This window comes from Manis pentadactyla, chromosome 11, assembly GCF_030020395.1.
Source record: "Manis pentadactyla isolate mManPen7 chromosome 11, mManPen7.hap1, whole genome shotgun sequence".
Classification (NCBI taxonomy): Eukaryota; Metazoa; Chordata; class Mammalia; order Pholidota; family Manidae; genus Manis; species Manis pentadactyla.
Genome location: NC_080029.1, coordinates 100206792 through 100231533, shown reverse-complemented (window position 1 = coordinate 100231533; position 24742 = coordinate 100206792). Strand labels below are relative to the sequence as shown.

Below are 24742 nucleotides of genomic sequence, written 5' to 3'. Positions count from 1 at the left end.
GTTACTCCCCGCTACCTGGCCCTCCCCCTCTGTACTCTATCTCCTAACACCCTGTTCTTATAAATCTATATGACTGTTGGCTATTAATGTCTAACTTCCACCAAAAAAGGAAAGTTCCAGAACAAGGCCTGCATCTGTTTTGTTTCCCCACTAGTGCTTGGAACCTGCTCAGTAGATATTTACTGATGGACGTTCCCACCCTCTCCTGGTGTTCCTCCTGCCACTCGGTCCTCTCAGGCCCTGGCCTCCTCCGCCAGCTCATCCCTTTCTCCTTGGTCACTAGGTGGCGTGGCTTCCCAAGGCTCCCCCCAGCTCCCTCTCCTGTTAGCTCCTTCCCTAAGTGGACCATCTCCTTGGGCGACTCCTTGAAGTATTCCTTTAGCTCCTGGTCTCTTCTGACTGCAGGTGACATCTCCTCCCAGATGTTTCAAAGCATCTTAAACTCAGCACAACCCGAGCTACGCCCTGACTCTCCCTGAACAACAGTCAGGGCAGGGCTCCCGAGCTCAGGAAGAGCAGGCAGGCAGGACAGAGTCCTCGCGTCGGTCTTGGTGCCTCCCTCCCCGCGGCCCTCGTTATCCAGCCTCTGCCAGGTGCTGCTCATTTCACCCCTAACTATCACTCAGCTCCATCTTCCTTTCCATACCCCTGCCTGCAGTCCCTTCCACCTGCACGCTGAGCAGCTTCTGAACTCTCCGGCCTCCACTCTTGCTGTCCACCTGCTCCTTCCACCGTGCTCTCTGTGCAGCAGCCACAGTGAATTTGAGAAGGGAAGATCTGATCACATCACTCTCTCCATCTGAAACTCCTTAGTGGCTTCTCACTACTCTCAGAATAGAGACAATTCCCCTCTGCAGCCCTGCCAGCTCTGGTCTCTCCCGCTGCTCCCTGCGGGAACACTGCATGCTGCCTTGGGGAGGAGGGCGGTGGAGGGCAAGCACAGCCCTGGGACTTCAGCAGGGTGACCAGGAACAGCACAGCCCTTGCTCTGGAGTCTGATGGTCCAGGCCAGAATCTGAGCTGGCCCGGGGCTGAGCGATGCTTCCAGCAACCTCTCCACAGAGCCCAGGTCAGAGCGTGAAGACGCGCAGAGCAGGCCTCCCTGGGATGCACCTCCTTGGCGTGTGGATTGTTTACAGTTGAAGGCAATAAAGACGCTGAGAGCTCAAGAGAAACTTTGGCCCCTCCCTTAATTATCTAGAAAAACCTAAATGGGGGATCTTTACCAGAATGTTTACACCAGAGATGGATTTTATCTGAGTGACCCATCTGTGCGGGCAAACATGCAATCACTAGGCATCTGCCCTGTTTACTGCCCTCCTCCCCTCTGAAATCCCCACCCCACTCCTTAGCTCAAGATGGCACCTATGCCTCATTTTACCTTTCTGATGTTGAACGTCTTCTGTATGTGGGGTTCCCGCACATGCAAAATTAAATTTGATTCTGTTCTATTAATCTGTCTCTTGTCAGTATGATTCTAAGACCAGCAAGAGAACCTTGAAGGGTAGAGGAAAATATTTCCTCCCTAAGATAAGCAATCTTTGACTTGATACATATAGAATGATGGTTAGTCTCCCCTGCTCCTGGCCTGCAGCACAGACTCCCAGCCAAGGCCCTTGGTGACTCAAATTCTAACCTCAGTCTTAGAGGAGGCTTCGCGTTTTGTTCTGATGTTACTGACCCCAGGGGTCCTCCTGCACGGGCAGACGGCTGCGAAGGAGGGCCTGTGTCTTTGCTGCAGTTCCTATGAATCTGCAGGAAATCAAGGAAATCAGCCTCCATCAGTGAGCAGAGGCCACCACATCACCTTCTCAGCCCTCTGCTGCGGGTTCCTCCCCTCCCTCCTGCAGCGGCCCTCAGCGCAGCTGCCAGGTGACCCTTTAGCAGATGTGTAGGGGCAGGTCTCTGCTCTGCTGCAGATCTTCCCCATCTTGCTCTGCACACAGACCGCAGTTCCTAAAATGTCCAGGGCTAATCTCATTGGCCTTGTCACCTCTCTGGTCTCAACTGACTGCTCCCACCATCCTCTTCTCTGTCTGGCTTCCTTGCTGCTCCTCTGACTCTGGACTCCATGCTCTGCCGGAACCTCTCTCTCCTCTAGACTCCATGTGGTCCCCCCTCACCTCCTCCAAGTGTTTGCTTCTCAGGGGGCCTGGCCTGGCCCCCCAAATCTACAGTTAAACCCCAACCCGCACACACTTCCTATCCTCCTTGCTCAATTTTTTCTCTTTAGCATTTAGCACCATGTGACCGACAATATATTCTGCTTATTTACCTTGTTTATTGCCAATGTGCCCAGACTAGAATGTAAGTTTCATGAAGGAAGGATTTTGTTAGCTCTCTTGTTTCTGGATTTTCAAGATGTAGGACAGTCCCTACCAGATCAATACCTGCTACCTGCTGTGTAACTGAGGGGACTTGTTCTTCTTTGCCCTCACTGGGTTGTGGGCTCTGCATGCTAAACACATTTCTTCCAAGATCTGCCTCAAGCCTTTTTGAAAACCCCCCCTTTCCCACCTGCCCCACCCCCAGTGCTAGTGTGGCAGACCCCACCATTCACAGTTGGCCTTCCTAATACTCACTGCTGTATTGTCCGGACTGATCACATTTCTGGGGGCCTCCCAGGATAAACCCAGTGTCTGCATACTGACGAGCACAATTATCTGATGCTGATGTTCATTTATAATTACAATTATTATCCAACATGTAAGGACCCATTACTACTCCATAATTCCAGCTGTAATTGCGGACCTCCTGAGGACTGAGCCGACTCGGACTGTGTGTGCCCATCTTCACAGAGGCCGACCCCAGAGAACACGAGCATGTAGGCTTGGCCAAGTGGAGGAGCCGCCCAATAACTGTCTCCCCTTCCACTGGTTCTCACTTAAACTGATTACAGGGATAAGAGCAGAGAGGCTGGAAGGGGTTACTGTGCTGTCTAGAAGAATTTTCTAGTAGTTCTTTTAGTTCAGAGCCTGTCCAGGTGAGATGGGGAAGCAGAGCCAAGAAGTTGAAAATAAACAGGAGGATGTGGTGGAGCCTCCCCCTCCCTCGTGGCGACGAGCCCGGCGTCCTAGGAGCCTCCTAAGGGGTCTCTACCTCCTGCACTTGGGCCTGTGCCGGTTTTCTTCAGGTGAGTCTGCTCAGGGGTTCTCCACGGACACCCCTGGGCTGGGGCTCAGAGCCCTTTGGAAACCTGTTCCCCAGCCTCCTGCTGGGCCCTGCATGAGCAACCTGCTTCTCACTGCTCCCTGGACACATCTGACACTTTGGTGCCTCCAGGCCTTTGCTTGAGTGATGGCAATGCTGTCACTCACAGCAGGGCAGAAGTCCCCGGGTGATGCCAGCCATAGCTTTGTAAAAACAAGACTTGTTGGGCAGAAGGAGGCACTGGGAGGGCAGGGCAGGAGCTGCCTCTTGAAAGGACTTGGGTTATCAGCACATACAGCCACGATGCAGCCCACAGAGTGCCCCTCCCCAGGGCTGCCTGCTCCCTCCCTTCCACCTGTGGGTCTGCATCAGAGCAAGGAAAAGGGTGGGAATCAGTTCCCAGGGAGACTGCATCTCTATCTGGATATAAACCTTTGTCAATGTTGGACCAAAAAGAATGCCCTCGGTACGCCAGAACACAGCAGCTTCCGGGCAAGAGTCAAACCAGTCTTGCATGCAGAGAGGCAGCACTTTATCCCCGCTGCATCCAGCTTTGGCCCAATCAAAAGGCAATAATGGAGATAAACAATAAAGAAATTAGTTGAAGAGATGACAAAATACCCATTTTCCCTCTTTTTCCATTTGCTCCTTTTTCGCCTTTTGGGCCCTGGGGACCAGGCTGTCCATCTGATCCATTGTGCCCTGGTAACCCGCCAACTCCTGGAGGTCCTGCATCAAAACACAGGAAACGGCAACATTTAAACACATCTTCACTGAAGTTAGCACGATTTCCTTTAGCTGGTGTGAGTGGACAGGCGTTGCTGCCTTGTCCATATTTCTCCTGCTTCTTCCCTTCCTTCCCTAGGTTTGCTGTCACCTGAAGCAGTGACAGTTGGGGGAATGGTGACGGCAGGTTCTCAGGTGGGAAGGCACAGGAGAGCTCGTGACTGGGGTAGAGGGAAGAAGGGGACACGGTCCTAGTCAGGCTGCCTCCAGACTACTCCCCCTTTCCCACCTCAGTCCCTTTCGAGGGATCCTGGGGAGCTAGCCACCCAGGTCTTCCCCATGAACTAGGAAAATCCATGAGCTCTTACCTGGTGGGCCAGGGGGTCCTACAACAGAAAAAGAAATTTAGATGATCAACATGGATGGAAGTAAGCAAAGCCAGCACCACAACCCAAAAAACACAGTGCCTTCTCTCTCTTAAAATACAGCGATCATCTGCTGGGCCTAAGGAACTGCCCATGCCTTTTATCTAGAACTCAGTATATTTGCCCAAAAGATCCTGAAAAGGAACTCAACAAAGACCCACTTACCAATCAAAACCACTTTAGCTTAAGTTTCAATGGCCCAAGAATAATTTCTGAGCAGGTTTCACTACAGATTCTAAAATCGGTCATTGCTCACGCAATCAACTTAATTAAAGAAGGCTTGGTGATAAAGCAGGTAGGCACTAGCAGAGCCCTGACAGCAGAAGTGTCATTGCAGGGCTGAGGCCTGGCTGTCACGAGAGCAGGCCCCAGGGCTCCTGTCGGCCAGCGTGTCTCCTCTGGGCTGCAGAGGGTTGTTGAGGGCAGAAGCTAGTTCTCTGGGTCTCTGTTTTACTGCATGAAATGGCCTGAGGAAAATTGAGGGCCCAGATTAGGTAATAAATACCTTCCTTAGTGTGTAATTATCCAAAGGATCTAAGGGATTCAGATGAATCATTTACACATAATCTAACAAAACAATTTTGCTTCCACAAAGAGGAGAGTCTTATTGTTAATTATTCTACTTAAGCCCTCAGCCAGCCAATGAGGTGGTGATGTGAGCAGCTGAGGTCCTTCTATTGTTTCCAGACCATATGTAGTGATTACCAATAATGGAGAGGGAAGGTCTTTTTATAAATACAAGCCTATGACAGAAAACCATTGACTAAGCACTTACTATTGCACCCAAACCCACCAACAAGCAGAAATGTTGGTCCCTGTGTCTGCTGTGTTTCCAACCTACCTGGAGAAAGTAGACATTCGAAACCACAAGGAAATATGAGGGAGCTCTAGAGAAGCAACCCCCCCCCAGAGAGGTGTGGGGCTGTCTGGGCAGTGGCAGTCTGAGAAGGACTCCAGAGAGGAGGGCCTTAAGCTGTGGGACAGGGGGAGGCATGGGTCTGAGATGGCAGCAGGGTCTAGGGCTCCGCATCCCAGGCCAGGGGCCAGCAGGAGCAAAGGTACAGAGGAGGGAACTTAAACCATTCAGGGTGAGGAAAGGTGGAAGAAAGGCCAGCCTGTCATGAATAAAGAGGGAGCTGAGTAAGGACTTGGTGGGGTGGATGTGGGGCAGCAGGATTTGAATGCCCAGCAGAAAGGTACAGATGGGCAGTGCAAAGCCATAGGGAGCTATAGTATATTCCTCAGCAGGGGGATAACTGTGAAATCCCTGTGCATTTGACATTATCTCTGTAGATGGAAGTTGAATAAAATTAGGGAATGAGGTGAGAGACAGAGAGAGAGAGAGAGCTGGAGAGAAAATATTCAGTCTGTCTTGTTAAAATGAGGAGCAAGGTTGTAGATAAATGTGGTTGATGACTGTAGAGCTGTAGAGAAAGCTAGATATTCAAGAGGTATCTCAGCAGAAGAATGAGCAGGGCTCCATGTCTGATTGGGTAGGAGGCGAAAGAGGATGACTCTACAGTGAGAGTCAAACAATGAATGTTTGAAGGTATGCTTTCTAAGTCCTACTTGGGGCAAAAAATGATTTGCTGAAAATGGTACCGAGTTTTCTAGGGGCAATGTAGCCTCTGGCTACAGGACTTGACCAACAGATGGCGGGCGTGCACACGTAATGGGATAATGTGGACAGTTGACAGAGGTTAGAAGAAATCAGTTATCATTCCTGATTATAGATGGAGCAAATTCAGATATGCAAATTTATAAAAAAGGTAAACAAGCAAGCATCAACTGTATATAGTGGGTTTCAAGAGTTCTCAGGACTGTCCATTAACCATTTCCATGCAGCAGGAGTGTTGGAGAAAGGATCTGACTGGAGCTGCATATTTAGGACCTATTAGTCATGGCCAAGGCTGTCGCTCTGGTGAAGTGTTTAGATTAGGGTTTCCTGACACTGACCCAGGTCCATGATGCCCTATGACTACAGTTCTTAGTCCATACATTACCTGGCGTGCTTGTTAAAATGCAGATGCATGCACCCCATCTGGAGATTCTAATTCAGGTTAGGTTTAGAGTGAGGCTCAGGAACCTGCATTTTTACCAAGTACCCCAGGGAAGCAGATGGTCCTCAGTCTCCCCAACCTGATATGAAAATTTTCAGGGAAAAGATTCAGTCGCTATCAGCAGATCCCCAAAGGGGTCCCTGACCCTAGAAAGGTTGAGAGCTGTTAGTCTTGAGGCAAGAATAAAATGTCTGAGCCAAATTCTGGGAGGAAGACAGAGAGACACGCCCCACCTGGAGGGAGCCCGGTGACTGAGGCTGCGCTCTCTCTCACCAGGGAGGAGAGTGACCTGAAGGTGTGGGCGGGGAGCCAGCAGCCCTGAAACTGCCCGAGGAGAGAATTTCAGAAGAGGAAGGATGGCAAGCAGTTCCAGAGAGCTCAGAAGCACAGTTCTACAAGCCTCTGCCACAGTGTCCTCTCAGGATGGCGACAGAACTCCCAAGGGCCCCTTTTGCCTGGAAGAAACCCCAAACATGTATCATTATGTCAAATGTCAAATAGTATGTGCCAGGAAACCGTTTTTCAGGATGTTTTCTCCCCTTCTTGAAATAACAGACCCCCAGAATCCGTGTTGACACTGTCTACAGGGCTGGTTTCCTGGGCCTGCCACCACTGCGGCTGACAGCGCTCCATGTTCAGAAGGTGCCCCTCTGCCCCCTTCTGTCTGAAGCTGCCAATTCAGTCTTGAGTCCTGAGTCCTGTCTCCTCCCCACCCCCAAGCCAGGCAGCATGGCTTAGTCCAAGGCACCCACTCACTTTGCACCTCATACTTTTCACACCTGAGTTTTAATTGAAGAGCTTTCTGTGTAACAGGAGGCCTAATTTCAAGCTGGCATGAAAGGAGAAAGTGCTGGCTTTGAAAAGCATTTTGAGGTGCCAAAGAAATACCTCCTCAACCCATTTCCAGCGTGGATGGGATCCCCACCCCCGTCAATCTCCCCTGAGTGGTCTCAGTAGCTCCATCTCGCATTCACTGAACAGCCCAGCTTCCCTTCGATCACTATAAAAATAAAAAGCAAGAGGCTTTTCCTCTGCCTCTCAGCAGGGCTTTTGTGTCTATAATTCCATCCATCTGATCATTTCTCCAGCACTCATTACCGTCACACATGGGAACTCTGAAAAGGGACTTCCAGAGATGGAAGAAAGGTGCTTTGCCACAAGAGTTTCAGAATAAAGGGCCAAGCTGTTCTGAAGATACTTAGTTTTCTGTGAGGGCCAAAATATGACATGAGTAACCCAACTAGCATTTCCCAAGGGGCCACAGGATTACAGCTTTTCTCTCTGAGGCCAAACTAAGCAAATAAGGGGCAGACTTGGGTTCAGTGTAGCTCAGAGAAGCATCTTTCTTACCAGCCCACCACCCCATTTAATCACTTTCATAAACCACAGGTTTAATCATTGAACAACCTCATGTTGACCTCATGCAGACAGACAATGAGAGGTACTGGGAAGAACACTACAGAAGAGGTGGGTCTCTTACCTCAGGATACACATGTGCAAGGTTCTCAGCCTCCCCCAGGGCAGCCCTGGGAAGTGTGAAGCACTTCCCCAAAGCCTGGGGCCATAGATTGAGGAGACACAACAAAAGCTTCAGATAGCTTCAAAGTCTTCTGGTTATCTTTTAAAGTCCGGGAGGTGTGCATTTACTCAATAATAGAGTTTTAATGAAACACAGTCCCCCCATTTCCTTAGAATGCTCTACTCCCTTCAGAGGGAACGGAAGTGCTTTGTCTGGAATCAGGCTCTGTAGGCTCATCCTTGGGCCTAGCCTGGATGTGTGTGTTGGAGCATGGGCAATGAATTCAGTGACTGTTCTGGGTCTGTTTCAACTTGTCCCCAGCCACTGAAGGCAAAAAACAGGTACTCCTCCCTTCAGGCAAGAGGCGGGACTCTGTCAGACTCAGGTGTTGGTAATCATATCAGCCCTCCAAGCCATGCCCCACCAGCCATTCTGTGTCCCTAGGCTTGGTATGCCTCTTGGTTGGGTCTCTCCATCCTCCTATTAGCCCTTGATTCATTGAGCAGAAGGACCACCCACATAACACACAGTAGGCATCACTCAGAGAGCTCTTTACAAAAAGTATTTTCTTGATTAATTAACACTTCATTTCTAGAGCTTCCCATTTGTAGAGAAAAAGGAAGTTCCATGGCTAGGATCCTCACCTGACCCTGGTCTGCTTGCCCACTGTGCATGTGCAATGCTCACAGGCGCAGGATAGCACACGTGTGGGCAATAAGTTATTATTGACTCTATATGAAGAACTCTGCCCAGGACTGAGGGGCTGTGAGGCAGTGGAGAGGCCTGAAGCTGAAACCCAGTGACAGAACAATTGGTGACATTGGCAGGATTTGCTGCAGACCAAAAAAACCAAAATGAAACAGAGTAAGCTGCCTCCATGGAGGGGTGCTTCAGCGGGCTGCCCTTATAGCTGGGAGAATACTGCAGGAACCTCTGATGGATGAGGAGGAATTTAGGCATCCTCTAGTGGGTATGTGGACCACGGTGGCTTTATTCCTAAAGGAGTGGGCCCCTCCCCGGGACTGGGGAGAAGTCAAGCTGATGCCTGAGGCAGTGATAGAGGCCCTCCACAAGGTTGGCAGACCCTTAGAGAAACAGAGGGCCTGCAAGGCGGTGGGAAGTGTGGATTGGCTATTCCTTACTGTATTAAAAAAGGCCATGTGGGAGAAGGATGAACTTTTGTGAGGAGCATGAGAAGAGACAGCATGAGAATGTAAGCTGCGAGATGCTAAGGAGGAAAAAGATTTTTTGGAGAATGAGAAGGTATCACAGCAAGGCACTGAGAAAAAGGTAAAGGCCATGAAGGAGTAGGACATGCTCCTACGAGAAGCACGAGAAGAGGCAGCATGAGAACGCTATCTGCAAGGTACTATAGAAGAGGTAAAAATTATGATGACTGAGATGACATCACTCTAAGGTGCTGTGGAGATGGTAAAGGATGTAATGAATGGTAGCACAAGAAGAGACAGCACAGGACCACAGGCTGCAAGGTGCTGTGGGGAAGGTGAAGGATGTCATGGTGCCATTAGCCCCACAAATGGAGGAGGAGTTGGGGTTTGACAATGGGGTGGGGGTGGCACCAGTTGAAAGCCCACCCAATTGTAGTAAAAAAATAAAGACACAGCAACTGTGGGTTCCTCTAGGAGGGGTGCAACCCCCTCTCAGGTCGTGGAACACTCTATGCTCTGCCCCTCTATGCAGGATGAACTGGTAGATTTGGGCTCCCAGCTTTGACAGAAGCCCTTGGAATAGATATCAGCTTGACTCCTGCATCTTTGGGATGTAGGTGATGATGGAATTATTCTGTCCAGGTTAGAAATGGGAAAACTGGCTTCCCTGACAACTCACCCTGCCCTGCAGCAGTGACTGCAAAATGTACATCAGACCCCCCCAAAATCACTCCTCAATTGGATTGTGGCTGCACTTTATGATGTATGGCCCAATCAGGGTGATTTACTATCTTCCCCCGCTAGATGGCAGACATACGCTGAGCTCCAATAGGTGTTATGAGAGTTGGGCATGAAAAAGTCCATTTATTGTCCAGAGAATTATGGCCTAGGAGGAGTCTTTTACTGCAGGGATGAGAAGTGTGGTGCTTCAAACTGCCCCCCTGTCCCTCTTTGGGGCCCTAGTGGCTATTCTTGACCTCACTTAGGGCAGCCAATAAGTGAGGTTACCCATATAGTAGCAGACTTGGGAGAGGCTGAAGCAATGAAAGCATGGAAGACAATATGGTCTGCTACTCAGAAGAAGAGTTTAAAGGGCTCTGTGAAAGTCATGAGGACCCAACTGTGGGTTGATTTGATAAAGGCAGGAGCAGACAAACAGAGAGAAATTGTATGGAAAGTTGAATAAAATCTTACTGGAGCTCTGACAGCAATTGAAACCAGAACAGTGGTTTTATCAGTTGGCTAAAGCAAGGACCAAGAAATGGAAGCCAGAGAGAAAGCCACAAGCCTGGCTTGTCTGACTACAGGACTTTCTGCTGAAGAGTGAGCCAACCCCACCTGGACCCTCACAGGAAGATGATTGGGTGATATGGTTTGACTGAGAGGAGGGTCAAGGCACCCACCTTGGGGGACCTGGTGGAGACTAGAAGCCACATGTTAGAATATCAGTTCATTGGTCCTCAGTGAATATGCAATGTGTCCTCGCTCTGGTAACACAAGAGGTAAATGCTGTCTGATTTATGGTAACCCTGAGCAGCTTTCTGGGACCCCCACTGTTATAAATGGATACTGGGGTAAGGCTATTAGAGTGAAACAAGCCCAAATCCCATTGGGAATAGAGCATCTAATACTGTGTATGATGTTATGCTTACTTCTGATTCTCTTAAAGACAAATGTGACATTACTGCCAGAGGTTTTGGGTCTTGTAGGCTACTGGAGAGTGCTTATCCTGCACTTAGCACTAATTCTAGGGCCCTTATACCATTTGGTATGAGAGCGTGTCAGGTGAGGCTGGGATGAAACATGTGCAATTGCCTTTGCCACTGCAAACAGACAGTCAAGGCTGTGCAGGCCTTTAGTGAGACAGACCCATCAAGGTTCTGTGAGCTGGATGTCCATGGGACTGAAAACAGCTGTGGCTGGGATCTCTGGTAGTGGGTTGTAGGCCATTTGCTTCTGGCATCCCCACAAAATAATGAGGCAGATGAACTGGTCCAGGTACCTTGGCTAGAAGGAAAGCTTGCCTTGGGGCAGAAGACAGTATGGGCTGTAGCTCATTAGTGGGGCCTGCCTTTGACCACTGAAGAAGTCAGAAAGCCTGGAAGGAGTGCATTGTGTAACTGAGTCCTACAGCAGCCTAGAGACTCTGTTCAATGGATGTGGCCTTGGACATTTTGACACATAGACCAGTGATGGCTGGCCATCCTAATACCTTGAGGACGAGGCCTGGAAGCTCACAATGGTGTACCCTAAACAGCTTGAAGATAGGAGCATCTTACTAGGGAGTTTTGTTTTATCATTAAGGCCAGTGCATGTGCCACCAGTAGCACTACATATAGACCTCTCAGTAACCCCCACAGGGAGAGGGGTAAGGGTAATGGTATACTAGACTCATACGGGACACCCTGCCTGTCATAGTCCTATCACAGGGCCACTCTCTTGCATGCATTCTACCTGACAGACAAGATTGGCTTCTGTTGGTGTCATTAAAACATTTGTCTTTTCACCCTTAAGGTTAATCTCCTCTAATGTCTGTGTGGATTGGGCAACACCCTAGCAAAAGCTTCTGCTTGCTTGGTGTGCATGCAAAGTGCAAATCATGAACTCATCTGAGTAGAACTGGTTTCAATACAGTTGGAATGACCACTTGGTGGCAACTGATATCCTCAGGCTTGAGGATTATCATAATTTCTGTTGTTATCTGTATCATAATTATTGATGTTATTTGTGTATGTTGTAGCCTCTGTTGTTATTGTGGAATCTGGTTACTATGTTCCAGCTTTCTTGCACAGGGACCATGACAGAAGATTGATGGCACATAGACTGTGAGGTGAGAATCCTGGAGGGGTGGAGTGTAAAGAAAATGGAAGTTCTATGGCCAGGACTCTCACCTGACCCTGGTCTGCTTGCCCACTGCACATGTGCAATGCTCACAGGCACAGGCATGCACAGGTGTGGGCAATAAGTTATTACTGATGCTATATAAAGAGCTCTACCTTTGGGACTGCAGGGCTCCAAGGTAGCAGAGAGGCCTGGGGCTGTAACCCACTGGTGAGACACCATTCATTCTATATGTAGGATGTAGGAAAATAATTACTTCTTGTAAGAGAATATCACCATCAGTAAGGTCTTTTTCCTTTCTTTCTCTTCCCTTTCAAGAACTAATGGGAATAAGGAAAACATCTATGGACCCAGTTCAAGTACCATATTTTTCTAACCTAAGACCTAGTAATTTTCCATGGCTATCTTCTAAGGCAATACCAAAAATATTAGTTTTCATAATTATATTGCAGTTGACTTTCAGCCCATTAAAAACATCTGATAGAAGCAAACCAATAAGCATTTTTATAACCTAAATGTTCCTAAGTGTTCATTCTGCCCTGGCCCTTTGTCTAGCATATGTATTTATGGTGTGAGCGGCTCTTGGTCTGTGAAGAGCAAGCCTACCTGTCAGGCAGATGCCCCTGGTGCTGTTGCACAGGTCCACCATCACTCGGATCTGCAAGGAGAGAGGGTGGTTAACAGCAGCACATGAGGCAGTGGGCCCTGAACTTACCCTTTTTTGCAAATGAGAAGAAAGCAATTATAAATATTTATGAAGTAATTTCAAGAGAATGCACAGAAGTCTGAGGAGAAGTTAACCTAAAACTAAAAAGAAACCCTTAGAAGATCTAAAAATACATGATATCAGCTCTTCTATCAACATTGTCAAACTGAATCTCCTTGATTTTGACAAATCAAAAACTCTGGAGACCTAGAGGTCTTTGAAATAAAAGGGTTTATTGAGCCTTTGCTGATGCAGCCTGTTAAGGACTGAGTCCTGGAGAGGAAGTTTCTGTGTCACTAGCAGCAAAGCCAGTTACAGAAACAACCTGTCAGTTTCAAGAAATGGGGGACATTGATGAGGGGTCTCAAGGAAAGAAAGTTCTTTAAATGTAAATTGGCTGCAGATAAGGAAGGTGGGCTAAGGTGAAGCAGGGCAAGCCTGAGGCTAGATGGTTAGTCCAGAGAGAAGGCGTGTGGATGGCTGTTGATGATGACCAGACATTGGTCACACACAAGGGGGATCCAGTGGTCCTGGGAACCTTCTAAATGCTTATTGAAATGATTTCATCCAGGAACATGGAATTTCTGGTTAGCTACAGCCTGTGGTTATTGGCTGATTACCTTTCCTTGTCTCTTTCATTCTCTGGATCTTACACCATTTAATTTAGGACATTTCAGAATTTCTCCTTATTGTTTCCCCATTCATCATGATATTTCATAGAAATCATCACTGATGAATGTCTTTTGTGAATTTAAGCATGTTTAAAGTGGCCCTTCTATGTTCAGGGCACTGTCCCACATTGCTAGGAAAAGTCAATTCCCATGGAGGAGGGAAATTTAAAGGTAATGTTGCATGAGACGAGACGTCCCAGACTAATTGTGGGCAACAAGAGAGTGAGAACGAGAGAGAACCATCAGTCAACCCCTGCCAAGGATCTTCGGTTTTCTTTTAAAGGGTATCTTCTTCTGGAAAGACATAGGTGGCTGATTCAATCCACTGAGCAAGCATAATGCTGGCTGGGGTTTGGTTCTGGGCTTGCATGACAGGGGGATAACAACCAAGTATAAAGTTTAGATAAAATAATACCAAGCAAAATTAAAAGTAGGGCAAGAAATACAATCTGAAAGATGGTTTTATCCCATGAGCATCATGATTTGAACCATTATCTTAATATCTCCTTAATTGGGGCTGGATCACTCAGGGCCCTTAGTTTTGTAATAGCAACAACACAATTAAACAAATTCTAAAAATTTTATGATGTGCTTGGGTTTCAGATTTCTGTAGCCTGATTGCCCACTTGTTTAGAACAACAGGAAGGACATAGAAGGAATACAGGTTAGGGTGATTTTTAATCTTCGGAATATACAGGCCTGGTCTGGACTATTGGGTCAAAGCAGTCAGCTTCAAGATGTCAGTGGCTTCTCTCCCTACTTGGGCAGAGTTTGAGGTCAGAGATGGGAGTGCTGGACCACTCAGGTGGATTAGCCTTTTTTAGGTAGGAAATGTGGATCCAGGAGTAAATCCCTGGAGCTTGACTTCACAGGGATTAACAAGAACTACTTGGAACAGATCTTTACAGTGAGGTTGCAAACACTTTTGTGATGTCTTTTTCAGTTTACAAAATCTGCAGGTTGAGTTATGTGGGGGTGGAGGGCCACTCTCTTTGTTACTGTAAAATTATTGTTTTACTAAAGAGTGATTTTTATTAATAGCTTTAGGTAGATCTTGGCAATAAGTGAGAATTCCCCCTTTTATAACTAAAGAGCCTAAGGCCCCTGGGGGAAGATGCATAGGTCTTCCTGATTTCAAAAGGGTAAAGCTTACATTTGAAAAGAACTATAAGGAAGATTTTTGACCAGGGAACTTTTAAGACTTCCATAAAATTGGCTGAGTCTTTATAATTCCATTTATACTTTTTACTAACCCAGAGGATTGTGGATGGTATGTGTAAAGAAAATGTTGGCAAGATGGCACATACCTGCCAGATAGTTTCTTCACTAAAACAAGTTCCCCTATCACTATGTAGAATAGAAGGGGTTCCCTAAGTTGATAAAATTTTCTCTATCAGTATTTGAGCTACAGGAGTGGCAGTGGCATGGTGAACAGGGAAAGCGTCAGCATATTCAGAAAACATACATACAGTAACAAGAACCTATTGATAACCCATACTAAGTGGCAGTTGAATGAAGTCCAGCTGCAGGTGTTCAAGGAGTCCAGAGGAATGGGGGTAAAAACAAGACTTTGCCAGGGAGCAGGGTGGAACTATGTGGCCATCTTGGATTTCCCATAACCCTAATAATTTTACAACCATTTCAGTCCATCTTAATTTCCCTGATTCAGGAGCAGACTGTCGGCATGTTGCAAGGACATCAGGATGGCAAAAGTCTGGCAACAAGGGGTGTTTTTGGTTTCTGTCTTAGAGTTTCGGTAGAAGCAGAATGGGCTTGATCCATATGTACTAAAATTTTTATGGATTCTGTTAATTCTGCCATTGCATGAAAATCAGCAAGGACATTTCCCTGGTTTTCAGGTTCAAGTCTTTCATTGTAACCCTCAGTTTTGATGACAACAACTTCAGAAGGTATGAGGATAATTACAAGGGAGTACATTATACTAGAACCTATCACATTTCTAGGAATTCCACATAATATCTAGAACACTTATATACCTACACAAATATACAGAAGGCTTACTATTACTTCTTATTTGACAGTGTTTTAGAATTCGATTGGGAAATTTGTCAAAAGTATAAAAAATAGGTGTTTTTTTGTTTGGTCGGTTTTAAACACTTGGTTGAATAGAATAACTATGAAACAATACCTAGTTATCTGTTTAACTGTTTAAAGTGACAAAGACTTCATGGGAAAATACAAAAGGTGACATAGTTGCTAGCAAAACTTAGCTCTTTTAAAATTAAGAAGACTCAGTTTTCTTAAGTAATCAAACATCTGATGATGAAGATACCATCATAAAGCACAGAATTTTGTTTTCTGGCAATTACTTTAAGAGCAAAGAGAAAACTCACAGTCTCTAATTTTCCAGAGCAGACTAATAGTCCAAGGGAACTTTGCCTTTTTAACAGAGAGAAAACTAGATTTTAATTTTGCTCCAACTTACTTTTGGTATTGAAATCATTTCAAATAAATTCATCTTAATCTTAGCCAGCTTGATTACACATTAAAATTCTTTTCCCAACATTTCTTTTTACAAACATTCTACAACTTTTACTTTTTACATTCAGATTTTGTCCTAAATCTTCCCTCTTTAAATAGCCAGCCTCACTTTTAAAAATTTTGTTATCATTAATCTACAATTACATGTAGAACATTATGTTTACCAGGCTCCCCCCTTCACCAAGTCCCCCCAACAATCCCCATTACAGTCACTGTCCATCAGAGTAGTAGGATACTGTAGAATCACTACTTGTCTTCTTCTCTGTGTTGTACAGCCCTCCCCATGCCCCGCCCCCACATTATACATGTTAATCGTAATGCCCCCTTTCTCCCACCCCCCCTTATCCCTCCCTTCTCACCCATCCTCCCCAGTCCCTTTCCCTTTGGTAACTGTTAGTCCATTATTGGGTTCTGTGATTTTGCTGCTGTTTTGTTCCTTCAGTTTTTCTTTGTTCTTATATTCCACATATGAGTGAAATCATTTGGTACTTGTCTTTGAGTGCATTGCATTCTATTTCCTCCTTTAATTCTGTTAGTATTTGTTTTACATATGCTGGTGCTCCTGTGTTGGGTGCATATATATTTATAATGGTTATATCCTCTTGTTGGACTGACCCCTTTATCATTATGTAATGTCCTTCTTTATCTCTTGTTACTTTCTTTGTTTGGAAGTCTACTTTGTCTGATACTAGTACTGCAACACCTGCTTTTTTCTCCTTGTTGTTTGCATGAAATATCTTTTTCTATCCCTTGACTTTTAGTCTGTGTATGTCTTGGGTTTGAGGTGAGGTGATTCTCTTGTAAGCAGCATATAGATGGGTCTTGCTTTTTTATCCATTCTATTACTCTGTGTCTTTTGATTGGTGCATTCAGTCCATTTACATTTAGGGTGATTATTGAAAGATATGTACTTATTGCCATTGCAGGCTTTAGATTTGTGGTTACCAAAGGTTCAAGGTTAGCTTCTTTAGTACTTTCTGTCTAACTTAACTTGCTTATTGAGCTATTATAAACACTGTCTGATGATTCTTTATTTCTCTCCCTTCTTATTCCTCCTCCTCCATTCTTTATATGTTGGGTGTTTTATTCTGTACTCTTTTGTGTTTCCTTTGATTGCTTTTGTGGGTAGTTGATTTTATTTTTTGCCTTTAGTTAGTATTTAGTTGGTCTGCTTTCTTTGCTGTGATTTTATTTTCTCTGGTGACATCTATTTAGCCTTAGGAGTGTTCCCATCTAGAGCGGTCCCTCTAAAATACCCTGTAGAGGTGGTTTGTGGGAGGTAAATTCCCTCAACTTTTGCTTGTCTGGGAATTGTTTAATCCCTCCTTCATATTTAAATGATAATCATGCTGGATACAGTATTCTTGGTTCAAGGCCCTTCTGTCTCATTGCATTAAATATATCATGCCATTCTCTTCTGGCCTGTAAGGTTTCTTCTGTTGGGAGTTCTGTGTACTTCTATGTCTGAGCGACTATTTCCTTCCCCAGTTTGGGGAAGTTTTCAGCAATTATTTCTTCAAATACACTTCCTATCCCTTTTTCTCTCTCTTCTTCTTCTGGTACCCCTATAATGCGGATATTGTTCCTTTTGGATTGGTCACACAGTTCTCTTAATATTGTTTCATTCCTGGAGATCCTTTTATCTCTCTCTGCATCAGCTTCTCTGCGTTCCTGTTCTCTGGTTTCTATTCCATCAATGGCCTCTTGCATCTCATCCATTCTGCTTTTAAATCCTTCCATAGATTGTTTAATTTCTGTATTCTCCCTCCTTAGCTCTTGCATATTTCTCTGCAAGTCCATCAGCATGGTTATGACCTTAATTTTAAATTATTTTTCAGGAAGATTGGTTAGGTCTAGCTCTTCAGATTCCTTTTCAGGGGAGACTGCCTGGGTTAATATGGTCTGTATCAAATTCTTCTGCCTTTCATGGCGATATAGATAGTCGTGGGTAGTTGGCATGTGTCAGCTGGGAGAACGTCCCTTCTTGCTAGTTTGTGGCTCTCCTCTCCTGGGAGAATGGGAACCTCTGGCTGCTTGTGCTGGGCAGTTGCGCACAGATGGGGTTTCTGATTCTTGCCTGGCCACTGTGAAGGAAGCTCCGTGCGCGGTTGCTGTGGGTGTGGCTGCTCTCAGGCTGCTGCTTTGCTATGGCGGGGCCGTGCCAGAGCAGGATGGGGCGGGAGGCTGTTTATCGCTGTGAGGGGCCTCGGAGCTGTGCTGCCGCCCAGGGGGTTAGGGCGCCTGGAGTTCCCCAGGTTCCCAGCTACTGAGCTGATTGTGCCGGGATGCCTCCGTCCAGCTGTGGGGTCCCTGTCCCTTTAAGACTTTCAAGAAGCACTCACTTTTCTTTGTCCCAGGGTTGCTGACTGCGGGGACCCGCTCACAGGTTTTACTGTCCCGTTTCCCTAGTATCCAGCACCCCATGCACTGTGTGTCTGCGCTCCGGTGTGGATGGCTGGGGCTGGGTGTTTAGCAGTCCTGGGCTCCCTCTCCCTCCCCGCTCCGACTCCTCTCCTCCCGCCGGGGAGCTGGGGTGGGGGTGGGGGCGCTTGGGTTCCACCGGGCTGCAGCTTGTATCTTACCCCCTTCGTGAGGCGCAGGGTTCTCGCAGGTGTAGATGTAGTCTGGCTGTTGTCCTGTATCTTCTGGTCTCTCTTTTCGGAATAGTTGTATTTTCAAAAATATGTATGTTTTTGGGAGGAGATTTCTGCTGCTCTACTCACGCTGCCATCTTGGCTCCTCCCCCCCCCTCACTTTTCATACAAAATTACTTCATTTTCCCTCAACAAAATGCATTTCCTTTACTCATACCTTCTTTTACTGAAAGCACACATCTTACTTTTCTTGTACACAGAGATGTTTCCCTTGTTATTTCCAGTGGCTTTGATCACACTTATGAGAATTCTTAGTTTTTATAAAACTTAATTTCTGGTGAAAATTAAGTAGTAACTAATTGTGAACTGTTACACCATGCTTTAGAGTGGCAAATTTATGAATACATTTCATAATTTGTAGAACATGCCTTTCTTCATAGTACAATCTTTCAGTAAAGCTCAAACAAATCTCCCAACAGATTAAAATTTATCTTCAGTTTCAAAGTATACTTAATATTGATAGCTCTAAAGACAAGTCTCTTTCTAAGAAATCAACAAAATTAAGCTAGCTTTAATATTGAAAATTACCCTAGATCACATGAGCTTAAAAAAACATTTGGGTTTCTATTATATTTCTGAGATTTATAAATGCTTAATTTAAAAGTGCTTATTTTTAAACCAATTAAATAGAGCTCTTTACAAATTAACTTTAGCAATACTATCTGGGGCAGAAAAATCTCACATATCCACAACACATACGTATAGATATACTTGAATATTCAGCAGACCCAAACACAGATGTTATAGTTATTGACATTCGTAGGGAAAACACCTAAGATTCACATTTGTCCTTAACAAGCAACCTTATAGACACTGTAGTTTCCATAAGCAAGTGTGCTTCTATAACAGTTTGTATTTTTAAAAGGCTTCCTTATCCATTGTTTTCAGTCTTAGGAATTGAGGATGATCTAGGTAAGAGTTATAGGTAGACTTTGACATGTTTTTAGTCTTATTTTTCTGGTTTTGCAAAAATCTGGAAGATAAGGACAGTTGCTGTCAACTCAAAGAATTGGGTTGTAATTAAATTATAACTTTACCCACTTACATTATCTTCAGTTTGCTTCTTTATATAGTCCCAATTTTACCTTAGGGAAGACCTTAAAAAATCCTATCAGGTCCTAAATAGCAAATAACTATATAGAAGTTGGACTTTTCTTTTTTAAACTACAGAGCTGCTAAATAAATATCTTGTCAGTTTTCAGCCAGGACCAACATTAAATATTTTTGGCAAAACTGAATGACACCACTTGGGTGTAAGACTGGTCCCCAAAAAGGATGCAAATGGTACCACCTTCCCCAATCCAGAGCCACTCCCAAAGACAGCTAAGAGAAAGAATCAAGAACCTGTATCCCCCAGAAATGCAGAAAGCCAAACACAGTTTTATGACAGAAAACAGGACAAGCAAGAAGGTGATAGCTATTTCTGGATGAGAAAGATCCTTAAGCAATGTGTCTGGACCTGGAAAGGAAGAGACAGCATTAAATGTTATTTCCCTTTTTGACCGGACATTCCAGAAAGAGATTCAGGAGAGCTACTTCTAGTAAGAGTTTTCACTCTTTGTGGGCTTCTGCCAATTCTTCCAGGACCCTCTCTATAGGCTTCAGTATCTACCAGAATTTCCCCTTGCTATTTAAGGGAATAATATAGTAGCTGTCAGAAACCCCTCAGCTCCCTCAGCATGAGGGGCCCAGATGGGACTGCCTGTAAGGCCATTAACGTAGCAGACTTTTGTTTGTGCCCATGTAGGCTTTTTGGAGTGGAAATACAATTCAAATGGTCACTGGAATGAATACTCAGAGGAGGAAAGGGGAGCAATCAGTTTTGTAATCTGTTGTTTGTTTGTTTTAGGTACCTAATATCTTTAATTTCTCATTAGTTTTTATAACAGAATTTTGAAGAATTTGCTTTCAAGTGCACCTCTTAAATGATTTTATCTATTTGGAATGTCCTCATAATGGCTGTAATTATTCTAGGTTGTAATTCCCCTGAGGGCTGGCAGCAGTTTGGTAGGACCTACTCACAAATGGAGTTTTAACCCACATTCTGCCCAACCATATCTGGCTGCAAATGGGGTGTAACTCACATTTGTGTTCTGTCATAGGGTTTCCAAACTGATGGTTAGTAAGTCAACTTTTCAGGATTCAAAACAAGCTTGGTAAGATTTTGCTGTTTTTGCTAGATATTCACAGCTGCCAGAACCATAGTGTTTAGTGCTGGGTGCACTTGACTCCTTAGAATTTGAAGGATCTGATTAGTTAGTGTATTTGTACAAAACAAGACAGCTAATATCATCAGAAGCCAAATCAAAAGTACCCCATTTGGGGAATTGCAAAGATGTATCATATTTAGTAATGTTAATCCTTTTAGATAAAAACATGCACAATTCAGCCCAGTATTTCTTTTTTATTTTTTTTTGACCTTTTTAAAAAAAATAATCTTTTAATCATTATTTTATTATTTTTAAACTGAAGTATAGTTAACATATATTAGTTTCAAGTATAAAACATAGTGGTTCAACAGTTATCTATGTTATTAAGTGCTTAACCCAATGTAGTTCCAGGGGGAAGGGTGTTCCTGGACTGGGGAGAATCCCCTACAAAACTGGTTAAAACAAATAAGTCAAGGGAAAGGGTAGATTGGGAGAAACTGTTTTTATTGCTCAAAACTTGCTTGAATTTGCTAGCTAGGCCCAGCCCCATTTATCTCCTCTGGCTGCCACTCACACTCTGCCACCTTAGCACACTCTACTTCCCACCCACCCCTTCTGGGAGGAACTCCATTGGCAGGTCCTTGGTGACTGGCAGATGTCTGACCAATTACATGCCAGGAATGGAGGGGAAGAGAGAATAGCCATTATCTTTCCACCCCTTGCCCTGGAGGCTGCAGGAGACTGCAGTGGTATATACCAATTGATATGTAAATGATAAGGCAACATGGAAGACCTGTTCTGGATTACAAATAACAATTGATATGTAAATGGTTAAGGCAATTCTGGAAATTCCGTAATTTACCCCACAATCCACCTGTCCAAATCAAAATTCTCAATTCACAATCTACTTGCCCCCAATCTTCCACAATGGCCCTTGTATGAGAAAACTGTAGCACTGCAACCAGACTAATAACATACAATAACACCAGAAACCCAGGCAGCAATAAAGGCATGACAATCCTCAAGCCCGAGGATCCAACTGGGTTCAAAGTCATACTCAGATTCTAAGTCCATAGCTTTCCCATTCACAGAAGGCCAGCAGCTGAACCAGTAGGGAGCTCCCTGAACACTCAGCAAACAGCAGCTGTACCCAGGGCGTAGGCCCGATCTGCAAGGACTTCAGAAGAAAATAACCTTAAGGGCAATAAGATACATGTTTTCATGACACCAGCATAGGCAAATCCTGTCCATCTGGTAGGATGCATTCAAGAGAGTGGTCCTGTGATCAAGGACAGTGGCAGGAATGGGGTCTCTTCCTGGTCTCATACTCCAGACTTTCACCTCCCTCCCTGTAGAAGTTATGGATGGGTCAATATAATGGACTATGGGAGGCACATGAACTGGGCAGAAAGACAAAACTTTCCTGTCAGATGCTGTGAGCTGCCCAGCCATTTTGGGTACATTATCTTGATTTTTGACGGCTACTCTGCTGTTACTCCAGGAGCACACAGGAGGCCAGTTTATGGGCCTTGTCCCCAAGGGGCCTGAAGGGCCAGCCTTTGCTGGTCCATGTGTTGAAATGTCCAGCACCACGTCCACTCAACAGAGTCTCCAGGGTTTACCACTGCTCTGCTGCCCATACACCAGCTTCAAGAGTTCCTCTTTGGTTTGCACATGCAGATGTATAGGAGGGGCAACAGTGTGTGTTAGCATTTCTAAAGGGCTCAATACCCCCTCTGGAGCTTTTCAAATGCCACAGCACTGTCCACAAGCAGACTGACCAGCTCCTTAGACTGTTGGTGTCTGACTTAAGGCCAGATTTCAACAAACCATTGTACCTCTCTATCATGCCTGCCCCAGTAGGGTTATATGGTACATGAAACTTCCACTATTCCTAATTGTTGCACCCATTCTTATAATGCATGTCCAGTAAAGTGGGTGTCTTGACCACTTTCAATCACCTGCGGCTGGCCATAGGCTGCAAAGGGATGTTGTAGGCTCCTTTTGGTCATTTTCTGATCTACACAACATGCAGGAAAAGCAACCAACAGTCCAGCAAGTGTGTCCACACAAGTCATGGTATACTGTACCCTTCTGATATGGACAGAGGCCCAATATAGTCTATCTGCCACCTGATGAGGGGTATCAGCCTCTTAACTATTGTCCCATGTGGCTGCAGGACTCAGTTTAAGTTCTTGTTAGAGCACACAAGGCACTCTTTCTGGGCTCTTCTGACTTCTTTGAAGGTCAAAGGCAAGCCCCACCTACAGGCTTTTTGCCCCACATTGTATTTTGCCCCACGTGCAACAAACGCTGATGTAACCTGTGGGCTACTCAGAGGCAGGCTTTCCTTCTAGTGAGTGCACCTGGGCCAGTGTGTCAGCTTCATCATTCCCAAAGGCAAATGGCCAGTCACATGATATACAGTGACTGTGTTAGTCTGACCAGAGGCCCATAGGTCTTGTGACAACTCTTACCCCCAAAGGGGCTTGTGGATAACCATCCAGTTGGCATGGTACCATGCCAGTAGTCACAGGGTAGGACCCCACTGGACAGCCCAGCTGTTCATGCAGGAGATTACTGGGGAGGGCTCCTGGGTGACCACGAGCCATACTGTCTGCAGTTCTGCCCATTGACTGCTCTTCCCCTCCCCATTCTCTATCCATATTGTCTCAGTCTTAGGATGGAAAGTCACAGCCCTCCACTTTGGGGGCTTCTCATAACTGGAACCATTTGTATACCAAGCATCTTCACATATAGGGGCTCTTCTGTCCCAATGAGGGCTCTTTGTTACTAATGGCTCCAAAGCAAGTTCTTCCTGCTTTCTACTGGTGTATGTCACTGGCTCCAATAAGTGTTGGAGTTCTCCACTTAAAGAGCTAGTGGAGAAGGCACTACACTGGTGTAAATATGCACCCCATTTGGCCAGTGTGCACATCTGTGCCACACCACTTCATGGCCTTTGGGTCCAGTCTTGCCCCCATCCCATGAAGGGATGGGTGCTTATTACCTCAGTTGGAGCTGTTCCAGTGATGGGCTCTGTAGACAGCAAGGCATGATACACAGCAGCCAGTTGCTTCTCTAGCAAGGTGTACCAGCCTATGCACCTTTCCATAGTTGTGACCAGAATCCAATAGGTTGGTGTGTCCGTTCAAGCCTTGGCCAAAGGCCCCATCCATAACTGTCTTCGGTTACATGAACATGTAGCTCACAGGGCCTTGATGGGTCCTTCACACTCAAGGCCTACACAGCCTTCACTGCTTGCTTAGCAGTGGTAAAGGCAGATGCACATGTTTCATCCCAGTTCTACCTGACGCCCTTTTCTACCAACCAGTATACAGACTTCAGAATTTGTGCCAAATACAGGATAAACACTCTCCAGTAGCCCAAAAGACCCCAAAACTCCTGTAACAATGCCACAGTGGTAGGGGTAGGGAAAGCCTGGACTATATCTATGTCTGCTTCTAGGATAACTTTAGTCCTACCTGACCAGACAACTCCCAAGAACTTTTCTGACGAACCAGGTCCCTGAACCTTGGTGCTGTTCACAGCCCATCCTTTCTCCTGTTACAGCAGTCTAGGAACTGCCCCTTCTAAATCTTTAAGAGAATCAGATGTGAGTATAATATCATCAGTATAATGATACAGCCACACTGTTGGCAGTTTCTCCCAGGCTGCCAAGTCCTGGGGTACAAGTTAATAACAAATGGTGGGGCTGTGGAGGTATTCCCGTGGAAGGACAGTGAATGTCCACTGCCGGTCTTCCCACATGAAGGCAAACTGTTCCTGACTTTCTTGTGCTATGTCAATAGAGAAGAAAGCATTAGCAAGGTCCACAACAAAATGATATGTCCCTAACACATGACTGAGGGTGTCCATAAGGGCTATTATAGAGGAGACAGCAGCATGCAGAGGGGGTGGGACTTCATGCAATTCTCTGTAATCCAGTCATACGCTAGGAGCTATCTGACCTTTTCACTGTCATACAAGGGAATTAAAAGGACTATGAGTAAATTAAAAGAGCTTATGATGCCCACCTTCTCCAGCTCCTGTAGAATTTCTCCAATTTCCTTGTGCTCCCCTCCGAGGGAATTTATATTGCTTAGTTTTTGTCACCCACCAAGGTGCAGGTAGAGCTACAGGTGGGTGCTTCACATGTCCCTCAGAAT

At 45.5% G+C, this 24742-nt stretch overlaps 1 protein-coding gene across 2 annotated transcripts in view; it reads right to left on the bottom strand.

Annotated features, from left to right (window-relative positions):
* The window catches only part of GLDN (gliomedin), an 81702-nt gene that overhangs the window by 19618 nt on the left and 37342 nt on the right, over positions 1 to 24742 (bottom strand). For both annotated transcript variants that reach the window (XM_036917784.2, XM_057488803.1), the window contains exons 2-4: positions 12497 to 12548; positions 4245 to 4262; positions 3772 to 3879 (exon numbers count right to left, since the gene is read on the bottom strand). In XM_036917784.2, the coding sequence (XP_036773679.2) occupies positions 3772 to 3879; positions 4245 to 4262; positions 12497 to 12548 (178 nt within the window). The remainder of the gene's footprint in view (positions 1 to 3771; positions 3880 to 4244; positions 4263 to 12496; positions 12549 to 24742) is intronic.